At 38.2% G+C, this 24,973-nt stretch overlaps 1 protein-coding gene across 11 annotated transcripts in view; it reads left to right on the top strand.

Annotated features, from left to right (window-relative positions):
- LOC132123611 (BCAS3 microtubule associated cell migration factor-like) overlaps nt 1–24,973 on the top strand; it is a 233,928-nt gene that overhangs the window by 5,315 nt on the left and 203,640 nt on the right. For all 11 annotated transcript variants that reach the window (XM_059534370.1, XM_059534364.1, XM_059534363.1 and 8 more), the window contains exons 6-11: nt 5,716–5,797; nt 8,956–9,028; nt 19,852–19,959; nt 20,071–20,147; nt 23,630–23,706; nt 24,408–24,491. In XM_059534370.1, the coding sequence (XP_059390353.1) occupies nt 5,716–5,797; nt 8,956–9,028; nt 19,852–19,959; nt 20,071–20,147; nt 23,630–23,706; nt 24,408–24,491 (501 nt within the window). The remainder of the gene's footprint in view (nt 1–5,715; nt 5,798–8,955; nt 9,029–19,851; nt 19,960–20,070; nt 20,148–23,629; nt 23,707–24,407; nt 24,492–24,973) is intronic.

Here is a 24,973-nt window from a genome sequence, read left to right as displayed (position 1 = left end):
AAGCTTTTATTTTAGGAAATTCTGAATGTCCTAACAGTAATCACTTTAGGAAAGAGTTGCACTTCTTATGACATGAATTTGGAAGCTGTGAAGCATCATTACAGACATCATCTCACACTTTTTGTGAAAGTGTTGAAAGCGTCACAGTGTCTGGCTTAAGTTGCCTTCAAAGTGTTTGTGACAGTTGCTGAGCCGACACCTTCTGTAATGGCGTTGAAGGGAGGAGCAGGAGTGGCACTAGCCCTAGTACATTTCTTTGTTCCTGTGCATTAGCATCTTAATGGAGCAGAATCTTTGATGGAGGTGTTGCTGGCTGGCAGGAGATAGCAGTTCGATTAGACTGGGCTAATTGAAGTGGTGTTGGAGTGGAGGGATGACATGCAGTACACTGAAGGTGTCTGCTCTGCTGTTGTTATTAAAACAGCCCAATGCATTTCATCGTTTTCTTCCAATGCTGGTTCCAACGTGTAGAGACGGGTGTTTGAGTCTGTGGTGATGATAGTGTTTAAGGATTGATTAACTGATAAGGGATGCACAAAATCTTGCAAGATATTAGATTTATGTATTTACTAAAGAATTTTAAGATATGAGCAGTGGCCAATATTTAATATTTTATTGATCATATTACCTTATTTTTTTACATTTTATCTTTGTCATCACTTGTTCACTTAAAGTAAATCTTTAAACTCATTTACATTTTTACATTTTATTTATTGAGCGAACACTTTTCTCTATAGATTAAACAAGAAACAACTGATTCAATTAACACTATTAAACAAACAAATCCCAAAATTAGAATTTTTTCATTACACATTTTCAGTGTGTCTTAGTAGGTACTGATCCCTTTTTTTTGTTAAATAATTAAGTCTGGATATTGAAGTAGATCTTGAAATATTTGATAGGATTTACTATTGTTATTATGGTCTTTTTTTATTTTATTTTTTTAGATTAAACCCTTCATAGAAGCAATAATTAATAACTGCATTGAACATTAAGTGTTTTGGATTGGACTTCAGACACTACAACTAGGTTGTTGTAGTGTGTTTTAGGAAGGATATCAAAAATTCCTATTTGTATTATTACTATCATATCAAGAGCCCAGAAGGCCAGGAGACAGAGATGTCACAAATCTTTCCCATCTATTGTGGGGCATTGTCTTCTGTCTGCTCTGCTTTCTAAGAATACATATAGAGCTGCCGTTTCTCTCCGCACAAGATACTGTTGATTCACTCCGATTCCCTGAAATACATCACACAGAGTGGCTGGAGATGACCAAAACTTTGTCCAAACCCATCATTTAATCACAACTTCTCTATACAGCCTGGTTCGTCAACCATAACTCTTTCAAGGACAGCCAGAAACCTAGGAGTTGTAAGGGGCCATCAGTTAAGCTTCACTGACCATATTGCTACATTGACCCGGTCCTGCAGATTTGCCTTATACAACATTAGGAAAATTAGACCCTTCCTGTCAGAGCAAGCAACCCAACTTCTTGTCCAAGCTCTTGTTCTCTCCAGACTGGACTATTGTAATGCTCTCCTGGCGGGCCTTCCTGCATGTACTGTCAAGCCTCTGCAATTGATCCAGAATGCAGCAGCGAGGATTGTCTTCAATGAGCCAAAAAAAGCTCACATTACTCCTCTCCTCATCAGGTTACACTGGCTACCAGTAGCCGCTAGCATCAAATTCAAGGTACTGATGCTAGCCTACAAGACGACCACTGGCACGGCACCAACATACCTAAACTCACTGGTTAAATCTTATGTGCCCTCCAAAAGTTTGCGCTCTGCAAGTGAACGACGCCTTGTGGTGCCATCCCAAAGAAGTTCAAAATCACTCTCACGGACCTTTTCCTGGATTAGGGCTGTCAAAATTGCACAAAATTGACGTTCGAATATTCCCTCTAAAAAATACACGAATGTTCGAACTATTCGAACATCTGGTAGCGCATGTTGTCAATGACGCGCATTACGTCAATAACAGGCAAAAATAATACAAAGAGACATAACCACTTGTATAGATAGTCTATTTAAGTTTAAACATATATGACAACGTATTACCTACACAAAAACAAGGAAATCAACTAATGGCCAAGACTGCAGACCTCACGCTCTCTCACCCTCACGTTCTCTGCGCATAATGGTTTAAATGAACAAACAAATTTTTGTGCAAGCAATTTAAGGTCGCGACTGTTGTCCCAAATATAGCAGGCTTCATTCAGTGATTGAAACAAATATTATTAATATTAATTGAAGTTTTAAAGCATATAGAACTGACATTGAATGCTCCGAGCGAGCTGTGCTGTGGTAAACATGGAACTTTTCCTTGACATGAAACGATAAATAATCAAACCTCGGATCCATTGCTTGACAGAACTCCCCGAAGCGTGCCGCATCCGCGATACTGATCGGTCTCATGTCCTTACAAATGAACGAAATTATTTTATCCGTTATGGCCTCTTGTCGTGTTGCAGACAAAGAGCTTGCGGCGAGCGATGCAAAGTAACGTTAAGTGTCAAGACGTGATTGTTTAGCTGGAGTTCCACACATTATGCCATGCTCATTTGGGTGCACATTTTTGAGATGTGATTGTGACCGCATGTTGCTAGTGTTCGAATGGTATGCTAACTGCTAACTGTATCTTAAATAGCTTGCATACAACTTTGTCTCACGGGTCAACAATTTTACCTCATTTTCTCTGCTGCGGTCGAGTTGGGCTCTGCACTTGCTGGCATCTTCCATGAAGACGCGTCAACTTTCAGCAGTGATGCTGTACCAGACAGTGCGACTCCTGTGAGGCTGTGACCTGTCCCTGAACCCTCAGGCGCGCTAGTGCGCCCACTCGCAAAGCAGACAACCACGCCTCCACTACCGCGGGCCTTTTTTTCCACTTTTTTTCCAGTTTTTTAAAAACTATTCGAATACATATTCGAATTTAGAATATTCATTGACAGCCCTATCCTGGACTGTGCCCAGCTGGTGGAATGACCTCCCAATCTCAATTCGTACAGCAGAGTCTTTACTCATTTTCAAGAAACATCTAAAGAATCATCATTTTCGCCAGCACTTAACCAATTAATACTAGCACTGTTCTTTCTTTTCTTGTCTTTTCATATATATAAAAAAAAACCTGGTTATGCATTCTGAATCTGTACTAGACTAACTGAGACTTGTCATGGCACTTGTATACTGTTGTTGTTCTCTTGTTGATCTGATTACTTCTATTGTTCTCATTTGTAAGTTGCTTTGGATAAATGCATCTGCTAAATGTAAATGTAAAAACTCAATTTATGACCAGCATCTCCACTGTATCCTTGCGAATGAAATTAGAAACAACAAGAGGGAAAAACAAGAAAGAAGCCTCAATTTTGCATATTGCTTTGATATATATTAATGTAATAGCCGAGAGTTTGGTGATGGATGCCACCACTAAAGCCGTGTAAAGCGAGGATGAGCAGTCTGGTAATGCACAATGACAGTCGCATTAATGGAAACCTCACAATCCACTAAATTCCATTATTCCTCTGCCCCATTTGCCAGCTGGGGGTTTTGTTTTGTGGTGGCCCGCATGCATTACCTCTCTCTCTCTTGTTTTCTCCCCTTCTGTCTCTTTCACATCAAATGTATCGTGATGTAGATGCCATATTAATCTCCCACTTGGCAGCTACAAAGTCTGCAACGAGTGCTTTTAATAAAAACACAGCTCTAATCTACTAATTGTGCATTCTCTGTGGGGCTTATCTGCTTAAGACACATGGATTATCTCCAGTAATGTGATAAAGGACGTTTCTGTAATTTAAAGGGTTAGTTCACCCGGGAATGAAAATTCATCCATCTTCTACTCACCCTGGAAGCATCCTTAGGTGTATGTGACTTTCTTATATAATAGCATAATAGAATAGTCCCCCGTAGCGAATCTATGCGTTTTTGTAAAATAAATATCCAGATTTCAGATGTAATAAACACTTATTTTCTCACTTCTGCTGGAGCTGTGTGAGAGGCGTTTTATTACAGATGCGTGCACTTTTTATTTCACTTCTTCTGAACTGTTGACAACAAACACACGCTTACCCCATTGAAAGGCTTGGTAGAGCAAGAACAATATTTAATTGAACTCCTATTGTATTATTCTAAAAGAAGAAAATCACATACACCTAGGTTGCTTTGAGGGTGAGTAGAAGATGGACGGATTTTCATTCTCAGTTGAATTAACCCTTTAACGCACATAGAGACGCACATTCAGGGCTTTATACTTAAAATAAAAAGCTAGAATAAAAGGCCATAGGAATTGGGGTGCCAATCAAAATATTTCCACCCCTGCGACGTGATACGCTACTCAGCAGCTTCGGTTTCACAGATCTCTGGATTTCCACCAGCTTATTACAGTGTTGTTGTGAGAATGACATGATTAAGACTAATTTTGATTTAAGTCTGTATTGATATTACAGCTTAGTCAAATGTAGCTGGTCATTCTAGGTGCTGAACATCGGCTTGGGACTTTTAGTCACGGTCACGGACATGGTGTTGCTTATTTTTAATTATGGGTATTCTCTAGCCGTTGAGCGTACATCAGTTGCACACTCGTTATTGCGTTGCATTGTGAGATTGAATGAGTGTACTCGATAATGTCTACTAAGGTATCAGACACCAATAAAAATAACTGTCCCCTCAAATATTGCCCCATTAAAGGGTATAGGGGCGATTTCGGACACAAGGAATATTACACATTTCAGGGTAGTCAACCTACTGAAGTCTTTTAATAAGTAATTGAATAAGAAGCTCTGACCTAGTTAACTGAATCATTGTGATTCAAAAGAACTGAACATCAATACTTTTCATCACTACTTCTCCAAGAAGAGCTAGATCAAAGTTTGAAAAATGACTTAAATTTGGGTGTGTTCTTGACACAAAGCTATTACTTTACTTTATGGCTTTAGAAGACATGCAATGTAATGGATGAGTCATATTAACCACTGTTATGATACTTCCGAGGAGCTGGTTGTCATTTTGGAGCTTGACAGTCCCAATGCTCATTTATATTCATTATTTTAAAAAGAATAGCTGGGATGTTCTTAACAATTTCTTCTTTTGTGTTCAGTCTTACAGTCTTACAGGGTTTGGAACAAGTAAATGATTGACCCATGATTAAATTTTTTGGGTGAATTGTTCCATTAAGCTGGAACAGGATCATTTGAATGTGAAAAAAAAAACAGACTGTAGCTTTGAAAACAACACAAGTGACATTTAAGAGCATGTTTGTTGCAGAATTCAGTTTTGTGGCTTTTATTCATTTTCCGTTCATTTCCAAAGACCAGATAACATTACACGGCAGTGTTTTTTTTTCTTGCTTTGGTTTGTGCCAGATGTTTATCTTCTAGTTGTTCGGTGACTCATTATCAAACCACATCACAGCCACAGCAGACCAAACAGAGCATTGTGTGATTCACAGTCAAGTACTTTTATGTCGTTAAAGTTCCAAAGGGATGCCACAGTATTTAGGACATTCATCATGGCTTTTTGTCAGTCTGACACTCTGTGTCAACACTTTCAAATGGAATGTGTTAGCTGATGCACAAATAAAAGATAAAATGCTGGAGCCCCGTCAACTCTGTACTGTTATTTGGATGCCATTTCTGTGTCTTTGAACTGGGTTTATCTCTCTAACATCACTGTCTGGTGTGTTTTAAGTGTGCCTGTTTGTTTCTTCTCTCTGCAGCTGAGCGGGGAGGCGCAGGAGCTGTTCTCGGTGCGGCACGGACCTGTGCGAACTGCTAGGATCCTGCCTGCTCCTCTTATCTGTAAGTATCATACACCCCAAAAGTTCATTCTTCATTTATCATGCAAAGCCACAAAAGTGCATTAATTTTAACATACAGTGGTCCCTACAATTTTTTTTTTTTAAATCATACGAAAATGTTTTAATGCTGCATAGGCCCAGCAATCTGCAAAACATGACATGTATTACAATTCAAAAGATTATTATTATAATTTTTTTTTAAAAGAAATTAATACAATTATTCACCAAAGGTGCATTATATTGATCAAAAGTGACTACTGAAGTAAATACTTCTGTGTTTCAAATAAATTATGTTCTTTTGAACTTCTTAATTCATCAAAGAATCCTGAAACAAGATATTAAACAGCACAACTGTTTCCAACTGATAATAAGAAATGTTTCTTGAGCAGCAACTCAGCATATTAGAATGATTTCTGGGTGATTATGTGACACTGAAGACTGGAGTAATTATGCTGAAAATTCAGCTTTGACATCACAGAAATAAATTAAATTTATTACATTTATTTATATCATAAATTACAGAAAGTTTTAAAATTTACATTGCAATATTATTCCCCAATATTACTGTATTTCTGATCAAATAAATGCAGCATCGGTGAGCATAAGAAACCTCTTTAGAAAATGCAAAAAACCTTACAGATCCCAAACTTTATGAATGGTAGTGCAGACTGAACAGCAAGACAATTTTTTACAAATGTTTCCATCCTAAGAAGGCACAAACATTTGGTTGCATTTAATTTGTAAGCTCTACAACCCCTGCTAGAAGTCTTTTCATTACTGCACGTAAAATTGCTGCTATGAAATATTATTACAAACTCTACATGCCAGTGACATCTTAATTTTCAGCTTGTCAAGAACAAGCGTCCACCCCCAAATTGAAATATGTTGATGGAGGGTGATCTCCCGCTATGCTTAAATTTATTTCAAATGTCATATGTTACATAAACAGCACATTATTTTAATGTCTTGTCATGTTTGCCACCATTATTTTCCTAGAAACTTGCAGAAAGTAAAATCAGTTTTAGGCAGTTACATGCTTTTTCGAAACAAGTTAGACTGAGATGTGGCAATTTATAAAGTCCTATGTCTCTCTTCCTTACTGGCTTTTCCATATATCATGTTTAAATTAAAGACTACCTTCTGTTTTATAATAGCGCAGAGAGCTCGCCAGAGCCCTGCTGTTTTCCCATCATAATATTAAAATCAGTCCCTCACGATTATGTTGGCATGCTGTCAGCTGGCTGCCTGGACTTTTACCGCCGCTCTGGCAGAGAGGATCTGCAGACTTCTGAGATTTTCCTTCTCTTTCATCACGGCTCACTCATTGGCCATTGCATGTCTGCGCTCATTCCATTTGTTAAAGGATGAAAATTAATAGTCTGAATATTCTGAAATGCACACTGCATCTTACTAAACTAAAATACACGCAACCTGTTTAAATATTGATGTTATGTCAAACTGTCTCTATCACATTTTGTTTTTTCCTGTCTGATGATTTTGCACACTTTCTGTGACTAAAACCGTATTATCTGGTCAGAAATTATGAAGTCTGAATTAATTTTGTTAAACCCATCCCTGACTAAAGTGGCACGGTCATATTCAAATGTCAAAACAAAAGAAATAGGAAATGCATGGAGTTGTATTGTAGTGTGACATTTATGCACAGAATTTGTGTTCTTTCCTTTCGGCAGATTTAAACAATGCACAATAAAGGCATTGAACGCCGGCTGGATTCAGATAAAAGAGAATTGTCATAATAAGAAGCAGCAGATGGCCAACACATGAGGAGAATGCTTCTCAGCTAAATCAAATGAATTGTACATGCAGGGAAACTGATTGTGATCTGTTTGGCGCAAACAGTGTCATACTGTAGTGGGATTTAAAAAGAGTAATTGTTTTTGCTTAGTGAGCGGATTTGAAAAGTCCTGAAAATAGGTGTCTTTTTTTTTCTTTCCCAGAATAAAGGAGGAAGTTCCTCTTTCTCTAAAATGGCAAACTGACTTTTTTTCAGGCGACAGCTATGGACAGTCATATCCACAGCAGACCAACATTCTATGACTGCTTCCTCTTTCTTTAAATGTATCACAATGTTGAAAGCTCAATAAAAAATGGCCCCTATAAATGTATTATTTACTGAAACACAGGAAATTTGTTAAGTCTTCCAGAAAACAATTCCCTCAATATTTTGCAGCATAAATTGAAAACATGCTTCGGAAAATACAAATGAAAACCACTTGTTTCGAAGTCCAGCCGTTTTTAAGGTGCACAGCTATGGAAAGGAGAACGGGGTGGTTTTCTGCCCCTTAATTGTTCTTTCAAATAGAAGACAGCTGTTGTCTTTCAGAGGCCCGTCATATTTGCATTATGATTGGATACCGTGACCAGTCGCAATGTCTGATGACTGAGAAGTGAAGACAGAGGAGAAGCCCTCTAAAGTGTTAAGGTTTGAGAATGACACATTTGCACTCACATGCCACGCCACTGGGACCGTAGGTTTCTGGATCTGATTAGTTTCATGGCATGGCTGCCCAAATTACAGCTCCACAAAGGCTAACATCTTCTTCTATCCGGCTATGAATGGAAGTTTTCCCCCTCTTCTCTTTTAAATCAAGAGAATTAGATAAATATGGGATCTGTAAACTCACTGCGACATGTTTTCTCCACCCAAAATATGCCTATCGGCCTTTTGCCGTTCTGTAATTCCTTCGAAGCCCTGAAATTAAAGCCAGTCAGACAGAAGACTACTCCTAAAGCTTTGAAGGCTTTCTCCATTAGAGTTGGAGGAGAAATGGTTTGCATTCAACACATTGCAGTGAGTGGCGTTTCTGTTCTCTGTCTCCATTTAATGTCTTGCATGCTGGTATTTTAATTTCATTTTGATCCCCATAAGTCTCTGTGAGGAACAGGGCATTATTCTCTTCCAAGTGAGGGTGTGTTAATGTCAAAGCTGACAGGAATGTTTTTTTTTTCTTTTTGATTACAGATCTCTTGTAATGCAATCAACACGCTTCCGGCTTTGGTAGCTGTTTTTAAGCTGGAGTACAGTGGGTGGGTGGCTTTGGCTGAGAGACAACAGGCCTGATGTGCGGGTGGCTAATGAATGTCGCTTTTTATGTGGGTCAGTGGTTAATGTTCCCCTCTCTGTCCCTCTGGCTGCAGGTTCCCTCAACACTGACAGCTTCGCTGAGAAACGGCCCCTCCTCGGCGTGTGCAAGAGCATGGGCTCTTCTGGGTGAGTGCGCAACAACAACGTCACTTCCACTGTCAGCTCGGCCTAGTGTTTCGAATGGTGCCAGAGCTTTCATATTCACAGGTCACGTGTTGTGACTGGTTTTTTTCCAGTTACACACAAGCACAGTTTCAGCACAATATGCGGCTGATGACACAATTATACAATGAGTATATCAAAAGCAGAGGCATTTTTTGGTTCATTGCTAAAATTCTTAAAGGAGGGGGGGGGGGGGGGGTACAATGCTGTTTCATGCATTCAGAATTGAAGAGTTGGATTCTCATGCATGGATAAAGTTTCAAAAGAAAACTACAATAGTTTACTATGAATTAAATGGAAATTAAATAAAATACAATTAATTGTGTAAATGGAAATTTAATTAAATAAAATTGTGTAAACAAAATACCAAAAATGCACCCCCCCTCCAAAAAAAAAAACAACCAAAAAAAAAAAAAGTGACTTAATTATAATGTTTACACTATAGCGATCTGATCCTTCAGGTGAGAAAGAAAATATGCATTCTTACAACCGTCTAAAACATATTCTATAAAGGACATTAAGTAGACAATGTCATAATTCATCAACTCGAGTTCATAAGCAATCGCTTGCTTTAAATGCTATCCATTGATTGAGAATCACTTTGAAGCATTCAAATTTAACACTAGTTAATCGATCGTGGATGGTTTCATTATTTTAGTCGGATAAAAAAAAGAATGAGGATAAAAATAATAAAGCAAAAGTGTTTCTCCATATATACTTGGGCAGCCATTAATATACCTGGGCGGCCCGCCCAATTAAAGTCTACTGGTGGGAAGCACTACACACACATACACACGCTTAGAATTGTTTATGGAAAAATTGATCAATAAATCAAAATATAAATATATTATTCAATGATAATGATTTTTTTTTATTGTTCATTTGAGGAATGTTAATTTAGGTTGAATGCAGGTTAGGGGCATTTAATATATATATATATATATATAGATATATATATATATATATATATATATATATATATATATATATATATATATATTATTTTTTTTTTCTCCAAGTGAACTTTTATGGATATAAGAGGCTTGTATCACCATCTCTTGGTGTGCACAACACGAGTGGAGACATGTAAAACTCTTCATGCGGTGAAATCTATGTGCTAATGGAATGTTCCGCCGTTGTCCGGTTCATGGCATTTTCCTGTTTTGAAATGCGGTGGACTCCAAGCCACATCCCTCAATATGTGCAACATTTAGATATTATGAGGTACAAATCCTAAGTACATATGAAATCCTGTAATTTGTTATACATAATAACCTGCATCAAAGGTCTGATGGGGCCAGGGAGTGGTCTGGAGAGAGATTGCCAAACCCTACTGACCAACACGGTCGGCTCCAGTGGGCCAGACTTGCAACCTTGGACCCCTGACAGAGTCTGACTGCAATCTGTGAGAATTATGCCCCCTGAGGGAGTGAGAGGGAGCAGGGCACATCAGTTATTGGCTCCTCTCCTCCCCTCAGCTACGTCTGCCACCTCTTAAAAAGAACTGCTCTGCTTCTGCTGCAAATCTTAACTCAATATTTCCTCCTGAGGAAATAGAATAAGGATGTCTGTCTTCAGCACACTTTGATGGAGACCACCATCCCAGCCGGTCCAAGACTAGAGCTTTGCTCTGCCGGCACTTATGCAGCCAAACTCACCGTGTCCGCCCCGACATGGAGACAGGCTTTGACGGTTTGGCTTTGTACTCCTGCAATGGTTGGTCTAATGCTGAAAACATGCTTCGTGTTGAAAACCATAACCCTCTCCCTCCGGGTGAATGGTGTTCCTGCTTGTACGTTCCAGTAGAAGTGTTTGGTAAATAGCCCTGTATTTTTTGAAAGGCTGTGCTGTGTTCGGTTCTTTCCCCTTAACTGAAATAGTTCATAAACTTACCAAAGTCCTCACACAAGTTTTAGTATATAATCATTTTGAAATAACCACTTTTGTCAACCACCAGTGTGGAAGCTGTCTTGACACTCAAATGGAAAACAGATTGCAGTCTTGGCCGATACAGCACTGCTGGTTTAGAAGTTGGTTCACTCAGCTTTAGGCTTAGATTACAAGATTTGCAAATTAAAGGAAAACCAGAAAGAGGAAAAAGCATGTGTGTTAAATCCTTCATTGCCAGACACATTCAACATCATTTTATCAATGGAGGGGATTATGTCTTAAGTCCAAACAATGTATGGATCTGGTGAATTTCCTGACAGCATAGTACACGTGCAACCCTTCATGCCGTGCTACAGAGCCAGTGGGGTTTGCAAATTAGCAAGGAATGTATGTGCTATTCAATCCACCATTGGCCCCAATTGTATCTGGAAAGGATTTGATTTTCCACCATACCACTGTTGTTATTCTATGTTTGTTTTAATTAGAACTACAGGTATTACAGTGACCAGCTTGAGCCTGTTGGTCTCTCATGCCAAATGCATGCAACTTAGTGTCAAGGCACTTTTATTCAAAAATAAAAAATATAAATAAAATTAAGTGTATGAAATGTTGGCATTAATTCTAATTTTTAATTCATGGATCCAAGGTCTTACAACATTAAAACCATAAGTGAAATAATTAAAAAGGTAAATAAATAAAAGGAAAAAGAAAGGGTTAAATAAACAAAAATAACAAAAAAAACGTTATTTGCAGAATATTTGATATAATCTCAGACAGTATCAGGAGATATATATTTTTTATTAACCTGGATTTTAAAAGCATGGCATGTAGTTTTTGTGGTCTCTTTGGAGGCATAACATATCAACCCTCAAGAGGCCTGCTTTTGTTCTCTGGATTTTGGAGAAATTAAGTTGTTGGACAGGCAGAAAACGGTGCCCTCTCTTCCTTCCCCTTAAACCAGAGTACAGCTGGACCACTGTCAGGGACTACAGCATGTGGAGGTTCAGAAGAAGGCCCAGTCCTTACAGGCATAGAGCCATTGTTTTTGACTCCACAGTGGCCACACTGTGCCTGGCTCTGGGATGGTGGCAAAGATCCAGTGAGGCTCCCATTGTATGGCTCTGAAGAGCAGAATCTCATCCTACTGTCAGCCCAGTGTTATCGATGAGATCTGTATTTACTTTTTTTCTTTAACCGTGGCCCTAATTTTCCTTACCCAAAGCTGTATCCATGCAAAGTCCTGCTGGCATCCACTGCCTGCTTATTAATTACACAATACCTATGAGGAACGGAAACCCAGTTTAGTCCAGTGACTATTTTTAAAGCGATTTAGCAAAAACCTACTGTGCTATTAAACTGTGCTTTTCATTGCATTTTTATTGAGATGTGAAAAATCCCTTTTAAGTGTATTAAATGATAAATCTCTGTGCGTTTGTATTAGAGACAGGATTATGGGAGGATTGAGAAGTGATGCTTTTAGAGCACATGAGCCTGTTACTCTCTTGCCATCACACCTGGAGGGTGCGATCATTTAGATATAGCAACTTGTTAGTAGGATGAAAACAAGGGTACATTTAAAGGGATTTAAGGGATTTAAAGTTCACCCCAAAAAAATTTGTCACCATTTAATCTTATAAATTAAATATAGATGATTTATAGTTTTTAGTATTAAAGGAATAGTTAGCCCAAAAATGAAAATTAGCTGGAATTTGTTCACTCTCTGGTGATGTTTTTATCAGCTGTTTGGACTCTCATTCTGACAGCACTCATTCACTGCAGTGGATCCATTGGTGAGCAAGTGATGGAATGCTAAAGGTTGAGTAAATGTTCAGCAAATGTTTATTTTTGGGTGAACTATACTTTTAAATTAATTGTTTGACAGTTTTTGCATTTATGGTTTATGTGTACACAAAACTCCCAGAGTGTTGATAAAATGTAATATTTCGTCTCTCATGCAACTGGCTCAATTGCCAATTTTTTTGGCCCACACACAAGATATAAAGATTTGTTTGTCTCTTTCTTCTGCTATTGCATTTGATGCATGGGTCTGCTTTAAAACCAATGTTTACTTTTGGGTCCTTATGTGGACTTTAAAAAAGATTAGATGAAATAAAACCTCTTTATGACCATGAATCATTGGAGACATCTAATTCTTTATTTGGAAGCTCAGGGAGCAAAAAGCAATGTTAAAAGTTTATCACTCCACCTCACACACATTCTTTTTTTTTTTCCTCTGTCATTTGTGCTATTTTACCATATCCATATTTTGCTTCGCGCTTCAGTGTAATTTGAGGTAGGCATTATGATCTGCTGATAGGTCTGACAGACACAATCCTCACTCTTACATTCATGTTAGAGATGAATGCATTTCCTTCCCATGATGGATCCTCCACCCTTCAAGTTATTTTTGAGAGTTCATGCCAGGTGCATCTTCGGGTCTCAGATCATCCCTGTGCGTGCTTTTTCATGCTGATTGGATGGCCACATAATTCAAGATCTCTTGAGGATGGGAATCTCATGGCTTTGAAGTTTTCCCTGTTTTTCAAGGGCACTTGTGTCAGATCAGTTTTCCATGACTATACGTCTTCTTATCTTTCCGATTAATTGCAGAGGAGGCGCACAGGCGTGTAACATAATCCTTTTCATGATTGTGCAAATTTAGGAGTAATGTGCCTATTACCTTAAGCCCCCCCCCCCCCTTTTTAGTAGGATGCTAGTAATCTCTTTTATTTAACTTTTTCAAGTACATTATTTTTGAACATTCCAACAATTTGAACAAATGTCTACTATTTTTTTTTTATATACCAGTGTACTTTTTCAATATAAATTTACATTTAGTTAATTATTCATTTTAATCTGTATAATTGTTTTTCCTACAATTGTTTAGCTCTTGTTTTTAAATGTTTAATAATGGTTAAGTGTTTAATAGTTTGACATGAGCAAAGTAGCAAAAAAGTCCAAAGGTATTACTATTGTATTACTATTTTTTCCCCCAACTATATAAAAAACTTAAATGCTCATCAATACACCAAACTTAGTAATTGACTACCCATAAGGACATTTGATTTGGAAAAAAAAGAGACAGGTCCTTTTTTTTTTATTAGTAATTAAATCGTGTAAACACCAGTATAGGATGCCGTTCATATATCGCACCTAAAAACGCGTGGAAAAAGCTAGGCGCACCGCTTTCTTCTTCTTTTTTTCCCAAAGCGTTTGGGTGCTTGCGCTCTGGAGGCGTCTGCCATTGCTAAGCAACCATGACCTGAAATTTCAGCAAAAAATAAATTGATTTGCAGCACTCAGAAATTGCTTTCAGTAGCTCTGCTGATAAATTTATTAAAAAATGGCTATTCATATACAGCTATGATCAGCTGTTCCTTCATTTTGGCTGAGCTTTCAATGTTGTTACAGGAAAGGATGAAGCTGATTGGTTGTTTCTCGTCACATGACCCACAGTGCACTTGCGGCATGCGAACCACACCACTTCCAATAACGAACTTGAGCACACAAAAGACGTGATATGTGAACCAAGAGTACCAGTGTCACTGCAACAGGCTCCTTATTTCAATGTGTTTCCAATATGCATGTGAATCTGTGGAAAGCCCAGTGAAAGGGGAGGAAATGTATTTCTGGCAGTGCTGCAGACATGGAGCTGCGGTTGAACTTTTTACCCTAATTACTTTCCAGCTAATGCCCACGGCGTGCTGGAATCAAAGGGCCCCCTCAGGCCCCAAGAAGCCTGTGATGTGGCCAACGTTTGTTGTGTGTTGAAGCTCGGCTTGAGAAAGACAGGGGCAGAAAGAGAGAGAGAGGGCGCAAAATTGTGACAGATTTTTTTTTTCTGCTCGAAAATGTCTCCGTTACCACCCACCTCACTTGTTGCCTACAAAAATAGAGTAATTGTTTTCATCTGTGTTTTTACATTGCCGTACTTGGAAATAGCTGTTATAAATCAGTATGAGGTTGGCTCGAGGGACTTGTCACGGTCCAGAGATCAGAGTTTCGATTTGTCTGTTTCTTCATTTTCCTCAAACACCTTTTGTAAAGAGATATCTCTTCACTTTCAGCATCTGTTTTCAGTGTTTCTCAAATGCTAAAAAAAAAACTAAGAGGATAATAAAAGAGCCTCATGTCTTGCCTTATCTCAGAAGAAACGTTATACGGGGTGGTTTTATCGCAGTTTTAGGCGATTAAACTTTTGAACGGAATTAAACGTCCACTTTTAACGGATTTATTTTTATTTATGGCATGTTTATTGAGTTAAGTTAGTGAATTAAGCTCCTCATGTTTTGTGGTGTGTTTCTCAGAAGGTTGCTTGGTATTTTGGGGTAAGGCAGTATTTGTTTTGCGTTTCCAGAGCATGTAATTGTCTGTTCATATTCGAAAAGCTTGTAAAGTAGCTGAAGCCAAAATGTGATGACGTCGCCTTGTAAATTGATTTACTCGCTAGCACTGTTGTTCGTTTCCAGACTTCCTATTTTATATTCCTTTCCCCTTGTCAGTTTCCGTTCGGGTTAGTGAAATAATTAAAACCTCACAATGTAAAAAGCACCAAAATGGTTATCTTACAGGGTTCAGTGTCATGCTGAAATACGGACATCAAAACGTTTACGAGACTATAAAAGTGATGAGTTTGCCAGCTTGTCACATAGTGGCATAATGTGTGTAATTATCATTGTAAACATATGTGATGCTAAAATTAAGCCAAACCTTAACTGTAAAAATTGTTAATGTTCCACTCCAGAATGACTTTTCCCATTTGGTTACCACAAGGGAGGCTAAGACCAGAAAAAGGCCTTTTTTATTGTCTTATGATGCTGAGGGGAGATGGATTTTGCAGGTGTGTGTCTTTTGAAGTTTTGTGAGATTGTACCCAGCTATTAGATGTGCTGTTGAGATTGTGGATATTCACATTTAAAGCATTGTGAAGTTATGTCACGCTGAATAAAGAAGGTTGAATTTTCTTGACGTGAACTTGTGAGTTGAGGTCACCACCACTTCCAGAATGTAAAATACTAAAAAAGTATGTAGAAAGATAGTCTTTAGTGGCCAGGCCTTTTTTTTTTTTTTTTTTTAAGAAAGAGACAAGAAAAAGGGTGTTTCTCAGGCAAACAAGGGAAAAAAGGATTTTCTCTGCTCTTTATCCTTAAAATTATGATAACACAATAACTTTTATGGCCTTATTTTAATCAGATTTAGTGTATGTATTAACCTGGCCTTTGCCAAAGAAATTGCCAGGATGAAAGTGACATATATAAAGTCGGATGACTGAAGCCAAAGGACAGGTCATAATATCTGTGCTCAATATCACCTAAAAGTGTACTACACTGAAACACTGATATGATTTTATAACAATAATTGAAATTTACTGACGCTTTCAAATCGAAGTCTCGATTGTCAGTGAGAGGAAATTGTATTATGTTAAGCGTGCGCTGCGTCCATTAGAAGCGGGCCATTAGTTACAATGCAAAAAGGCAAACAATTGAAGTGGCCAATTTGATGATTCTTTTTTCAAGGCTATCATTGTCCCATTTATCAATCTGGGAGCATATCATTTGTGTCACATTGGCTCTAAAACGCTTTAAATTGGATTGATCTGACCCAGATTATATTGAAATCAATGAATAGTGGCTCTGAGACAAGTTTAGGAAGTTAAATGCCCCTATTAATCTCTGTGTCTGAATCCAGAGGGTTTTTAAGCTATGATGATCATCTCTTTGTAGATAGCCATGTCTCTCTCGCCGAGACTTCAAGCGTCCGCAGCTGTGAAAGGACAGTAGAAGAGAATAAAAATGCAGACTAATAGCTTTTGCAGATTTCTGTTTGACACACTTAAGCTATGTTCACACAGCAGACAAGGCAAGGTTAGTCCCCACACTCCCCAATTATTATTATATATATATATATAGTGTGGCTCTGGTACAGCCACTGAAGCTGATTGCGGCCACTCTAGACAATGCTTGTGTTTATTTTAACCGCACCATGCATGTTTCTGAAGTTGCTTTCTGTGCTGCTTCTGTAAAGATACACACTTACCCTCATTTGAATAAATATAGCCAAAATCCCACCAAAATCCATTGCCATGACTTATCGCGAGAGGCAAAAGGTTACGCTTTAGTCACATAACATTGGTTAATGGAAAGACCATCATTTCACAATACTTTTTAATAGACATTTATAAAATATCGCCAAAGTTTTGCACAAACTTGAAATGGAAACGCACCTATTGACTAAAATACGACTTGTGTGTTTGTATTTGTGATGGGTCTCTGAGACAGGGTTGTTACTGGCAGCTGGTCAAAGTAGAGATGCAGCTCTGGGCACACATTCATGTCTGCGGTGGATTGTACTGCTTACTGGATTGTGTTGTTCTCACGCATACTATAATCCAGTCCTGGGTAAGCCTGCAAACTAAAGCTCCCACAGTGGGCTCAGACTAATCACCGGCCAGTTTTGCCACACAACTCTACCTGTTGGCCAGTCAGGACCTCCAAATGGCCATAGCACAATTTAAGACTTGGGACGATTCCATCAATCACTAATGGATCTGAGACACTGAGCATCAGTTGCAGGTTTGACCTTCCAGACATTAAAAATGGTATGTCTATCACACGCACTGCGAGTCTCCTGCCCCAAGACATTATCATCCTATCTTAAAAACATAATGTGCAATCTGTCCACCCTGACCCCAAGCCACAGCACAGGAGAAGTGGCTCAAATGGCAGCTGTTTGGGAACACACTCAAAGTAAAGGCTGGATTTACAATCTTCACGCATTCACTCAGAGATCACTCACTGTCTGTGAAAGTAATGACAAATTAAAAACCTCCTTGGCTCTTCATCACTCAGTATCAGAACTCTGAAGTAGGATGTTGAGACGCCACAGCTTTTTTTCATTTATAGTTTAAGTACAGCCATGTTCCACAATTTGTGGTTTGATGTCTTGGCTGCGTTGTAAAAACTGATATGTGCATGTTTGGAAAAAGAGTCGTTTCCTCGACATGCTGTCCACGCTGTTTTATCCACTGTTTGCATGCTTGTAAATTATGAATGAGGAGTAAAACGACATTTTCCAACATTAAAAAAAGGAGGAAACAAAAAAAGGGTGAATTTGAGAGCCTTTAAAATTATATATTTATGCAAGTATAAAAGGCTGTCTTGTGAATATGAACACACACTTAGTTTTTTTACCATTTTTTTAATTAAATTCTGCTTGAAGGTTTACTAATGGCTTTTAATGATCAGCTAGTGGTTCTATTTCTCTCTCGCTATAATAATAATATTATAATAGTATTTATTTTTTTTTTATTTTCCAAAGGTTCTTTCATTTGTGCCAATAAAATTCTCTGTTTTAGATGTTAATTAGATTTTTCTTTTTTGTTTTCCCCTCTTTTATTAGAGTGCCGGCAATGTCTTGTGCATTAGTTATTAGGCAGTTTGCATGATAAAAACGGCGTTACTATATACATAGATATGCAGATGGCTGTTTTTGGCCATTGTGTCACGTCTCACTGTTTTATGAACATCCTGCAATGAACAATGCACTTTTTTTAGAAGCTGTGACAAGTTGGAAAATTAGTCCAACTTTTAAAAATGCTAGATGAGCAATTGTTTTTCCATTACAGATTTGAAGATATTGTGTGTTACAGCCGGCTCATTGTATTGGCCAATCAGAATCTGTGACTGGAGCCATCTAGCCTTTTTTTTTTTTGCATTAGAACATTAGTCAAAAGACCCTTGTTTTTACAGTAGCTGTGTTACATTAGCAGCAGAGCAAATAGCGCTATGCACTATACGTTTTATTGCCAAACTCTATGTTAATGCTAATCTATGATGCATGATATAATCACTTCTTGTGAAGCGGCAGACAGTCGGTCGAATTAAAAGTCAGACGCAGCAAATCATTAGTGGTTGTTTGCAAAGCTAATTGTTTTGTCAATGAAGCACAGGCTATTGATCATCTTCATTTACATGGAGTGCTCGATCAGCTCCGCGTCAGTGTCAATAATCTGGCCTCTCTGGTTCCAGTTTTGTCTGTAGTTAGACTCCTGACATGCTTAAGTTTATTACTGAGGTTTGAGCAACTTATGTACACTTAGCTACGGCTCCAACAGAATACCTGACTTGTTACTGGGTTGGGCAGTGCTGATGCCATGCTTATTACCACAAGACTAATATCCTGTGGAAAGCAAAGTGCCCAGCACAGCGTCTTACCAGAAACATTCTGTTAAGTTGGTTAATATGGCAGGCCAGGCTGTGCCAGCTGAGTGCAGAACACCAAATGAGGATTGATATCTGCTTTTATCACAAGCAGCAGCCACTGCTTTCACTTAACTCCCATCTCCTTGATGAAGGTAGAGAGGAAATGACTACAGAGTTAGAAAGTGTGAGAAAGTTCTCTGTGAGAAAGTGGGACTTGATCTTGTAATGTGTTTTGGGAACCTAAACTTTGGGTTTTGTTCATCAATAAAAATGTTCTAGTCTGTTTTAATTTTTTATTTTATTTAAAAATGTTTTAAAAGAAGTCTCCTGACTTCTCTTGGCTCATCAAGGCTGCATTTACGTAAATCATAAAGGTAATATTGTGAAATATTATTAAGATTCAAAATAAATGTTTCCTGTTTTAATATATCTTAATTGTAATTTATTCCTGTGATGGCAAAGCTGAATTTTTAGCAGCCATTACTCCAGTCTTCAGTGTCACATGATCCTTAAATTATTCTGTCACTTTTGATCAATTTAATGCATCTTGTTGAATAAAATTATTTAAACTCATTTCCTTGATTATTTGACATTAATTTATCAATAATATATAAAAAACAACATATGTATAAATAATATGGTTAAGTATTGAGACTATTCCAACCAACTAATCACTGCTCTGTCTGTCTTTTGCAGGACAAGTCCCCCTTATTGTTGTGTGGATCTTTATTCCTTGAGGACAGGAGAGATGGTCAAGTCCATACAGTTTAAAACGCCCATCTATGATCTGCATTGCAACAAAAGGTCCACATTTTATCCTACATTTTACCTTGTAATCAATTTAAATGCAGCATTAAGCTAATGTACGCTTTTATTTATTTTTCCAATGCAATCTCCATCCACTGATGACCAAAGGATCCTCGTCGTTAGTCTTCAAGAAAAGATCGCTGCATTTGACAGCTGCACCTTTATGAAAAAGTTCTTTGTCACAAGTAAGTGCTGACCGTTATAGATGTGTCTGCTGAACTTGACCCTTCTTGACCTTCTGTAGTCTTCGACGCAACTTTTCTCTGTCTCTTTGATCTGCAGCTTCGCAAAACAGGAAACCTAGTCTTGATTAATCCTCTTTGCACACTGAATTCATTAAACCCACAAAACCCACACAGCCCTCATACATGCTGTCACACAAACAGAGAAGTTTTTTCCTGTGTCACTCCTCACGGCTATACAATATCAGAGCTCATCCACAATTCCACAGGCCTGCTTGTTTACACAAATGCCTTTTTGTTTTATAATGTGTCAGAGCTGGGCATTACCGGAAACGTCTGTGTCAAACTGCCATTGCTCCGCGTAAACAATAACAAACAAATGCATATTGTCCCTCAGCCCAGCTCTAGCACATAAAGAGCCATTTCCTCTCCTCCAGGCCAGACCACAGGCAAAATCTGAATGGCTTTTTTGCACCCTTGAAGGAGACGCTGTTCATAAGGTTCCAACTCTCATGTGCGTGTCTGGTCTCTGGGTATGGTTTCAGAAGAATAAACTGTCCATGTCACCATGTGAAACCAGGCCTCTGCTGCCCACTTAAGCAATCGTCTGTTGTAAATTGCCATTAGTGTTATTTTAATGGCTCTCATTGTCTATCTGACTTCCAACTCAACGTCTGCGCCACAGGAAACGGGCATGTTCAATAACCGTTTACATCATTAATCGCTTCTCTTAAGCTTCCTCAGCATAGAAGGAACAAGACTAGACTTATTTTTTAAAGTGACAGACTGAAGACCAGAGTTATTATATTTAACAAAAAATAAAAAATAAAGAAACTATAAAAAAGTTAAAATAATAGTAAAATGTGAATAATTTTTTTTTAACTGTTTAACATGCTGCTAATTATAATTTAAAGCAAAGCTCATACCTTTGGATTTGTGCATAATGAGAGAGATACATGAGCCCAAGTGTATAGCGAGTTTCTCACACACTGGTAGATTTAGTTTTGCTTTAAATAAGTTTGTTTAGGCTTTTAGAACAAATGTTGTTTATAATGAATGCCACTGTTTGTTTTATACTTCTATTTTTAATAATCCCCCTTTTCTGAATACTGTTAAATTCAAAGGATTTGCTGTGGAGTGAAGGGGCTAAAATACATGCTTAAAATGTTTATGATGTAATGTTTGTAAATGTATAATTTCATTACATTTCAGTATTTTTACATTTATTTCTCAATATACAGTACTTGAAATAATGTAAATGTTATTTGAAAGTAAATAAAATAAATTAAATTTTATGTGGCATTGATTCAGCAAGGTGCTGAAAGCATTCTCTAGAAATGTTGGCCCATATTGATAGGATAGCATCTTGCAGTTGATGGAGATTTGTGGGATGCACATCCAGGGCACGAAGCTCCCATTCCACCACATCCCAAAGATGCTCTATTGGGTTGAGATCTGGTGACTGTGGGGGGCCATTTTAGTACAGTGAACTTAATGTCATGTTCAAGAAACCAGTTTGAAATGATTCAAGCTTTGTGACATGGTGCATTATTCTGCTGGAAGTAGCTATCAGAGGATGGGTACATGGTGGTCATAAAGGGATGGAGATGGTCAGAAACAATGCTCAGGTAGGCCGTGGCATTTAAACGATGCCCAATTGGCACTAAAGGGCCTAAAGTGTGCCAAGAAAACATCCCCCACACCATTACACCACCACCTCCAGCCTGCACAGTGGTAACAAGGCATGATGGATCCATGTTCTCATTCTGTTTACGCAAAATTCTGACTCTACCATCTGAATGTCTCAACATAAATCGAGACTCATCAGACCAGGCAACATTTTTCCAGTCTTCAACTGTCCAATTTTGGTGAGCTCGTGCAAATTGTAGCCTCTTTTTCCTATTTGTAGTGGAGATGAGTGGTACCCGGTGGGGTCTTCTGCTGTTGTAGCCCATCTGCCTCAAGGTTGTGCATGTTGTGGCTTCACAAATGCTTTGCTGCATACCTCGGTTGTAACGAGTAGTTATTTCAGTCAAAGTTGCTCTTCTATCAGCTTGAATCAATCGGCCCATTTTCCTCTGACCTCTAGCATCAACAAGGCATTTTCACCCACAGGACTGCCGCATACTGGATGTTTTTCCCTTTTCACACCATTCTTTGTAAACCCTAGAAATGGTTGTGCGTGAAAATCCCAGTAACTGAGCAGATTGTGAAATACTCAGACCAGCCTGTCTGGCACCAACAACCATGCCACGCTCAAAATTGCTTAAATCACCTTTCCCATTCTGACATTCATTTTGGAGTTTAGGAGATCGTCTTGACCAAGACCACACCCCTAAATGCATTGAAGCAACTGCCATGTGACTGGTTGATTAGATAATTGCATTAATGAGAAATTGAACAAGTGTTCCTAATAATCCTTTAGGTGAGTGTATATCAGCCAGTTGCCAAGGCAAAATTTCTAATTTTCATTTAGAAAAAAATTCAACCAATATTAAAGCTGAAATAATTTAATGAATTTAATAAAAACTAACAAAATGGCAAAAACACAAGACAAAATTATTAAAACTAAATGAAAGTAAAATGAAAACAGAAAATAGCCTAATTCAAATGCATTCAGTAATAAACTAATTCTAAATAATTATAAAATCTGTAATAGTATCTCAATGATACTAATATAACACTTCCAAAGACATAACAATATAAACTATGAAGCCTGTTAGTTTTTTTTTTTTTTTTCATTTACTTTTATGTTATTTGGGGTGGAAGCGGTGAAGAATGAAGTCTTCTCTTTCTGACTGTGAAATCACAAAATAATGGTGAAAATCCCCCAAGCCCAGCTCACAGGATGTGTTAAGCATACGTTATCTCACTGCATTGGCTCCCTCCGCTTTGGAAAGGCACAAAAGGCTTTTGCATTACTGCGCTTGTGGCTTACCTCAGGCCCCATTCACCGAGTTTCAGATCCTGACTCAACACCCTAAATTACTGTCTGCAAATATTTTATATTCACTCCATGCTATAAATTATTGTCCGTTCACTTCACACTGTGATATGCACTTGCATAACCTTTCAGTGTACAGTGCAAAGACAGAGAAAGATATTTGTTTTTTCTGTTCTTATTTATTAGCTTTAAGTTGAATAATAAGTTTAATTATCTGATTTGCATTTGCTTGCATGTTTGCCCTGTTTGCATGGGTCCCACATGTGATGTACAGCTACATTATCATGGCATGTGGGACTGATAAGGATTCTATGTCTGTATTGCTCTCATGGGTCAGTCTGTCTGGCAGTTAATAAGCCGAGGAGCCATCCTACTGTCACAAAATGCCATAACCCTTATTTAACCTCTGGTATTACTCCAACCCTAAGCTCTAGTAAAACACATTCTTGGGCGAGATGCTGCTATGAAGGATTATTTATGTGTTCTTTGTGCTGTTATTTAGTTTATCTCTATTATCGGTGTGTTTTTGTTTGTGTTGCAGGCTGCTACCCCTGTCCTGGGCCCAACCTAAACCCCATAGCTCTGGGAAGCCGGTGGTTAGCCTATGCTGAGAACAAGGTAGTACAAACATCCAGTATTTTAAACCATTCCAGTTGCACCCAAAATAAAGACAGCAATTTTATTTGTGATACATTTGGTTGTGCTCCTTACAGATTTTTTTTTAATCACAAGAACATGCTCTTGTGAACCCCCTGCACATAATAGTCAGCCTAATTGTTCAGGTCTTCCTTAAGACTCCCTTCCTTGCTTTGCTTAACCCTAAATCAAACTACAGTGGTTTTATATATATATATATATATATATATATATATATATATTTTTTTTTTTCTTATGAATTGCACATATCATTATAAAGACAATGTGTGTCATTTTGATAGGAGCTAACAATATAATTTGACATTATTATTAAGTAGACCCTTGATTCACCATCATTTATGTAATGGGTGCGGTTTGTTTGCCTTAGAGAGGCCAATTGCTGCCTAATAATGGACAGATGGGACCGTGTGTCTGGGCAAAGGTAATGAGTTTCTGGCCAATGAGTTTCTGGACCCTAGAGGGAGTGCGTTTTTAGAATGGGGCTGAAGAACTGTTTGTTGTCCTAATGGCATCTTCCTCCTCCTCTTACTCACCGTGCCTTCCTGCAGACGTCCTGGCGCGGGCTGTGACAGGCCTCTGTGGGTTAATGAGCGCGGGGGAGCTGAAAGGTTCTGAATGATAATGTGACTCTGTTTTGTCTCTGTTTGTGTGTGTGTGTGTAGCTGATCCGGTGTCATCAGTCCCGTGGTGGGGCCTGTGGAGATAATGCCCAGTCCTACACTGCAACTGTCATCAGTGCTGCCAAAGTGAGTATGTGCTTTTTACCGCTGCCACGACAAGTCACGATCTTCAACAAGGCACAGAGGCGTCAAAAAGTATTTGCACACCTAAGCCACAAACAAAGGACAGATCGAATAAGCACACTTTTATAATAATTGCATTTCACACGCACACACACAAAGGTATTACTTTCAGGTTATGATTAATGGGTTATTTAGGGTAAAATGTAGTACGTTTTAGAGAAAAAGCATTATTTGTTTGAAAATGCTCCATGGTTTGATATTTTGTATCTAATGCAGTGAAATCCATATATTTTAAATAGCATAAGTGTCCAAATACGTTTAGGGGCCACAATGAAGCATTTGTCCACGCGTTTGACCAACAGATGCTTTGTCTGCACTTGTGGCAGATTGTGATTTATGCACAGATTATTTCAGTTATGTCTTGTTGAGAGACTTCTTGTTCTATTGAGCATTATTTACTTTTGTTTATAAGATTAAAACCAGCC

The sequence above is a fragment of the Carassius carassius genome, chromosome 41 (assembly GCF_963082965.1).
Source record: "Carassius carassius chromosome 41, fCarCar2.1, whole genome shotgun sequence".
Lineage (NCBI taxonomy): Eukaryota > Metazoa > Chordata > Actinopteri > Cypriniformes > Cyprinidae > Carassius > Carassius carassius.
The sequence above is the reverse complement of the archived record's forward strand: the minus strand, read 5'-3'. Positions and strand labels throughout refer to the sequence as shown.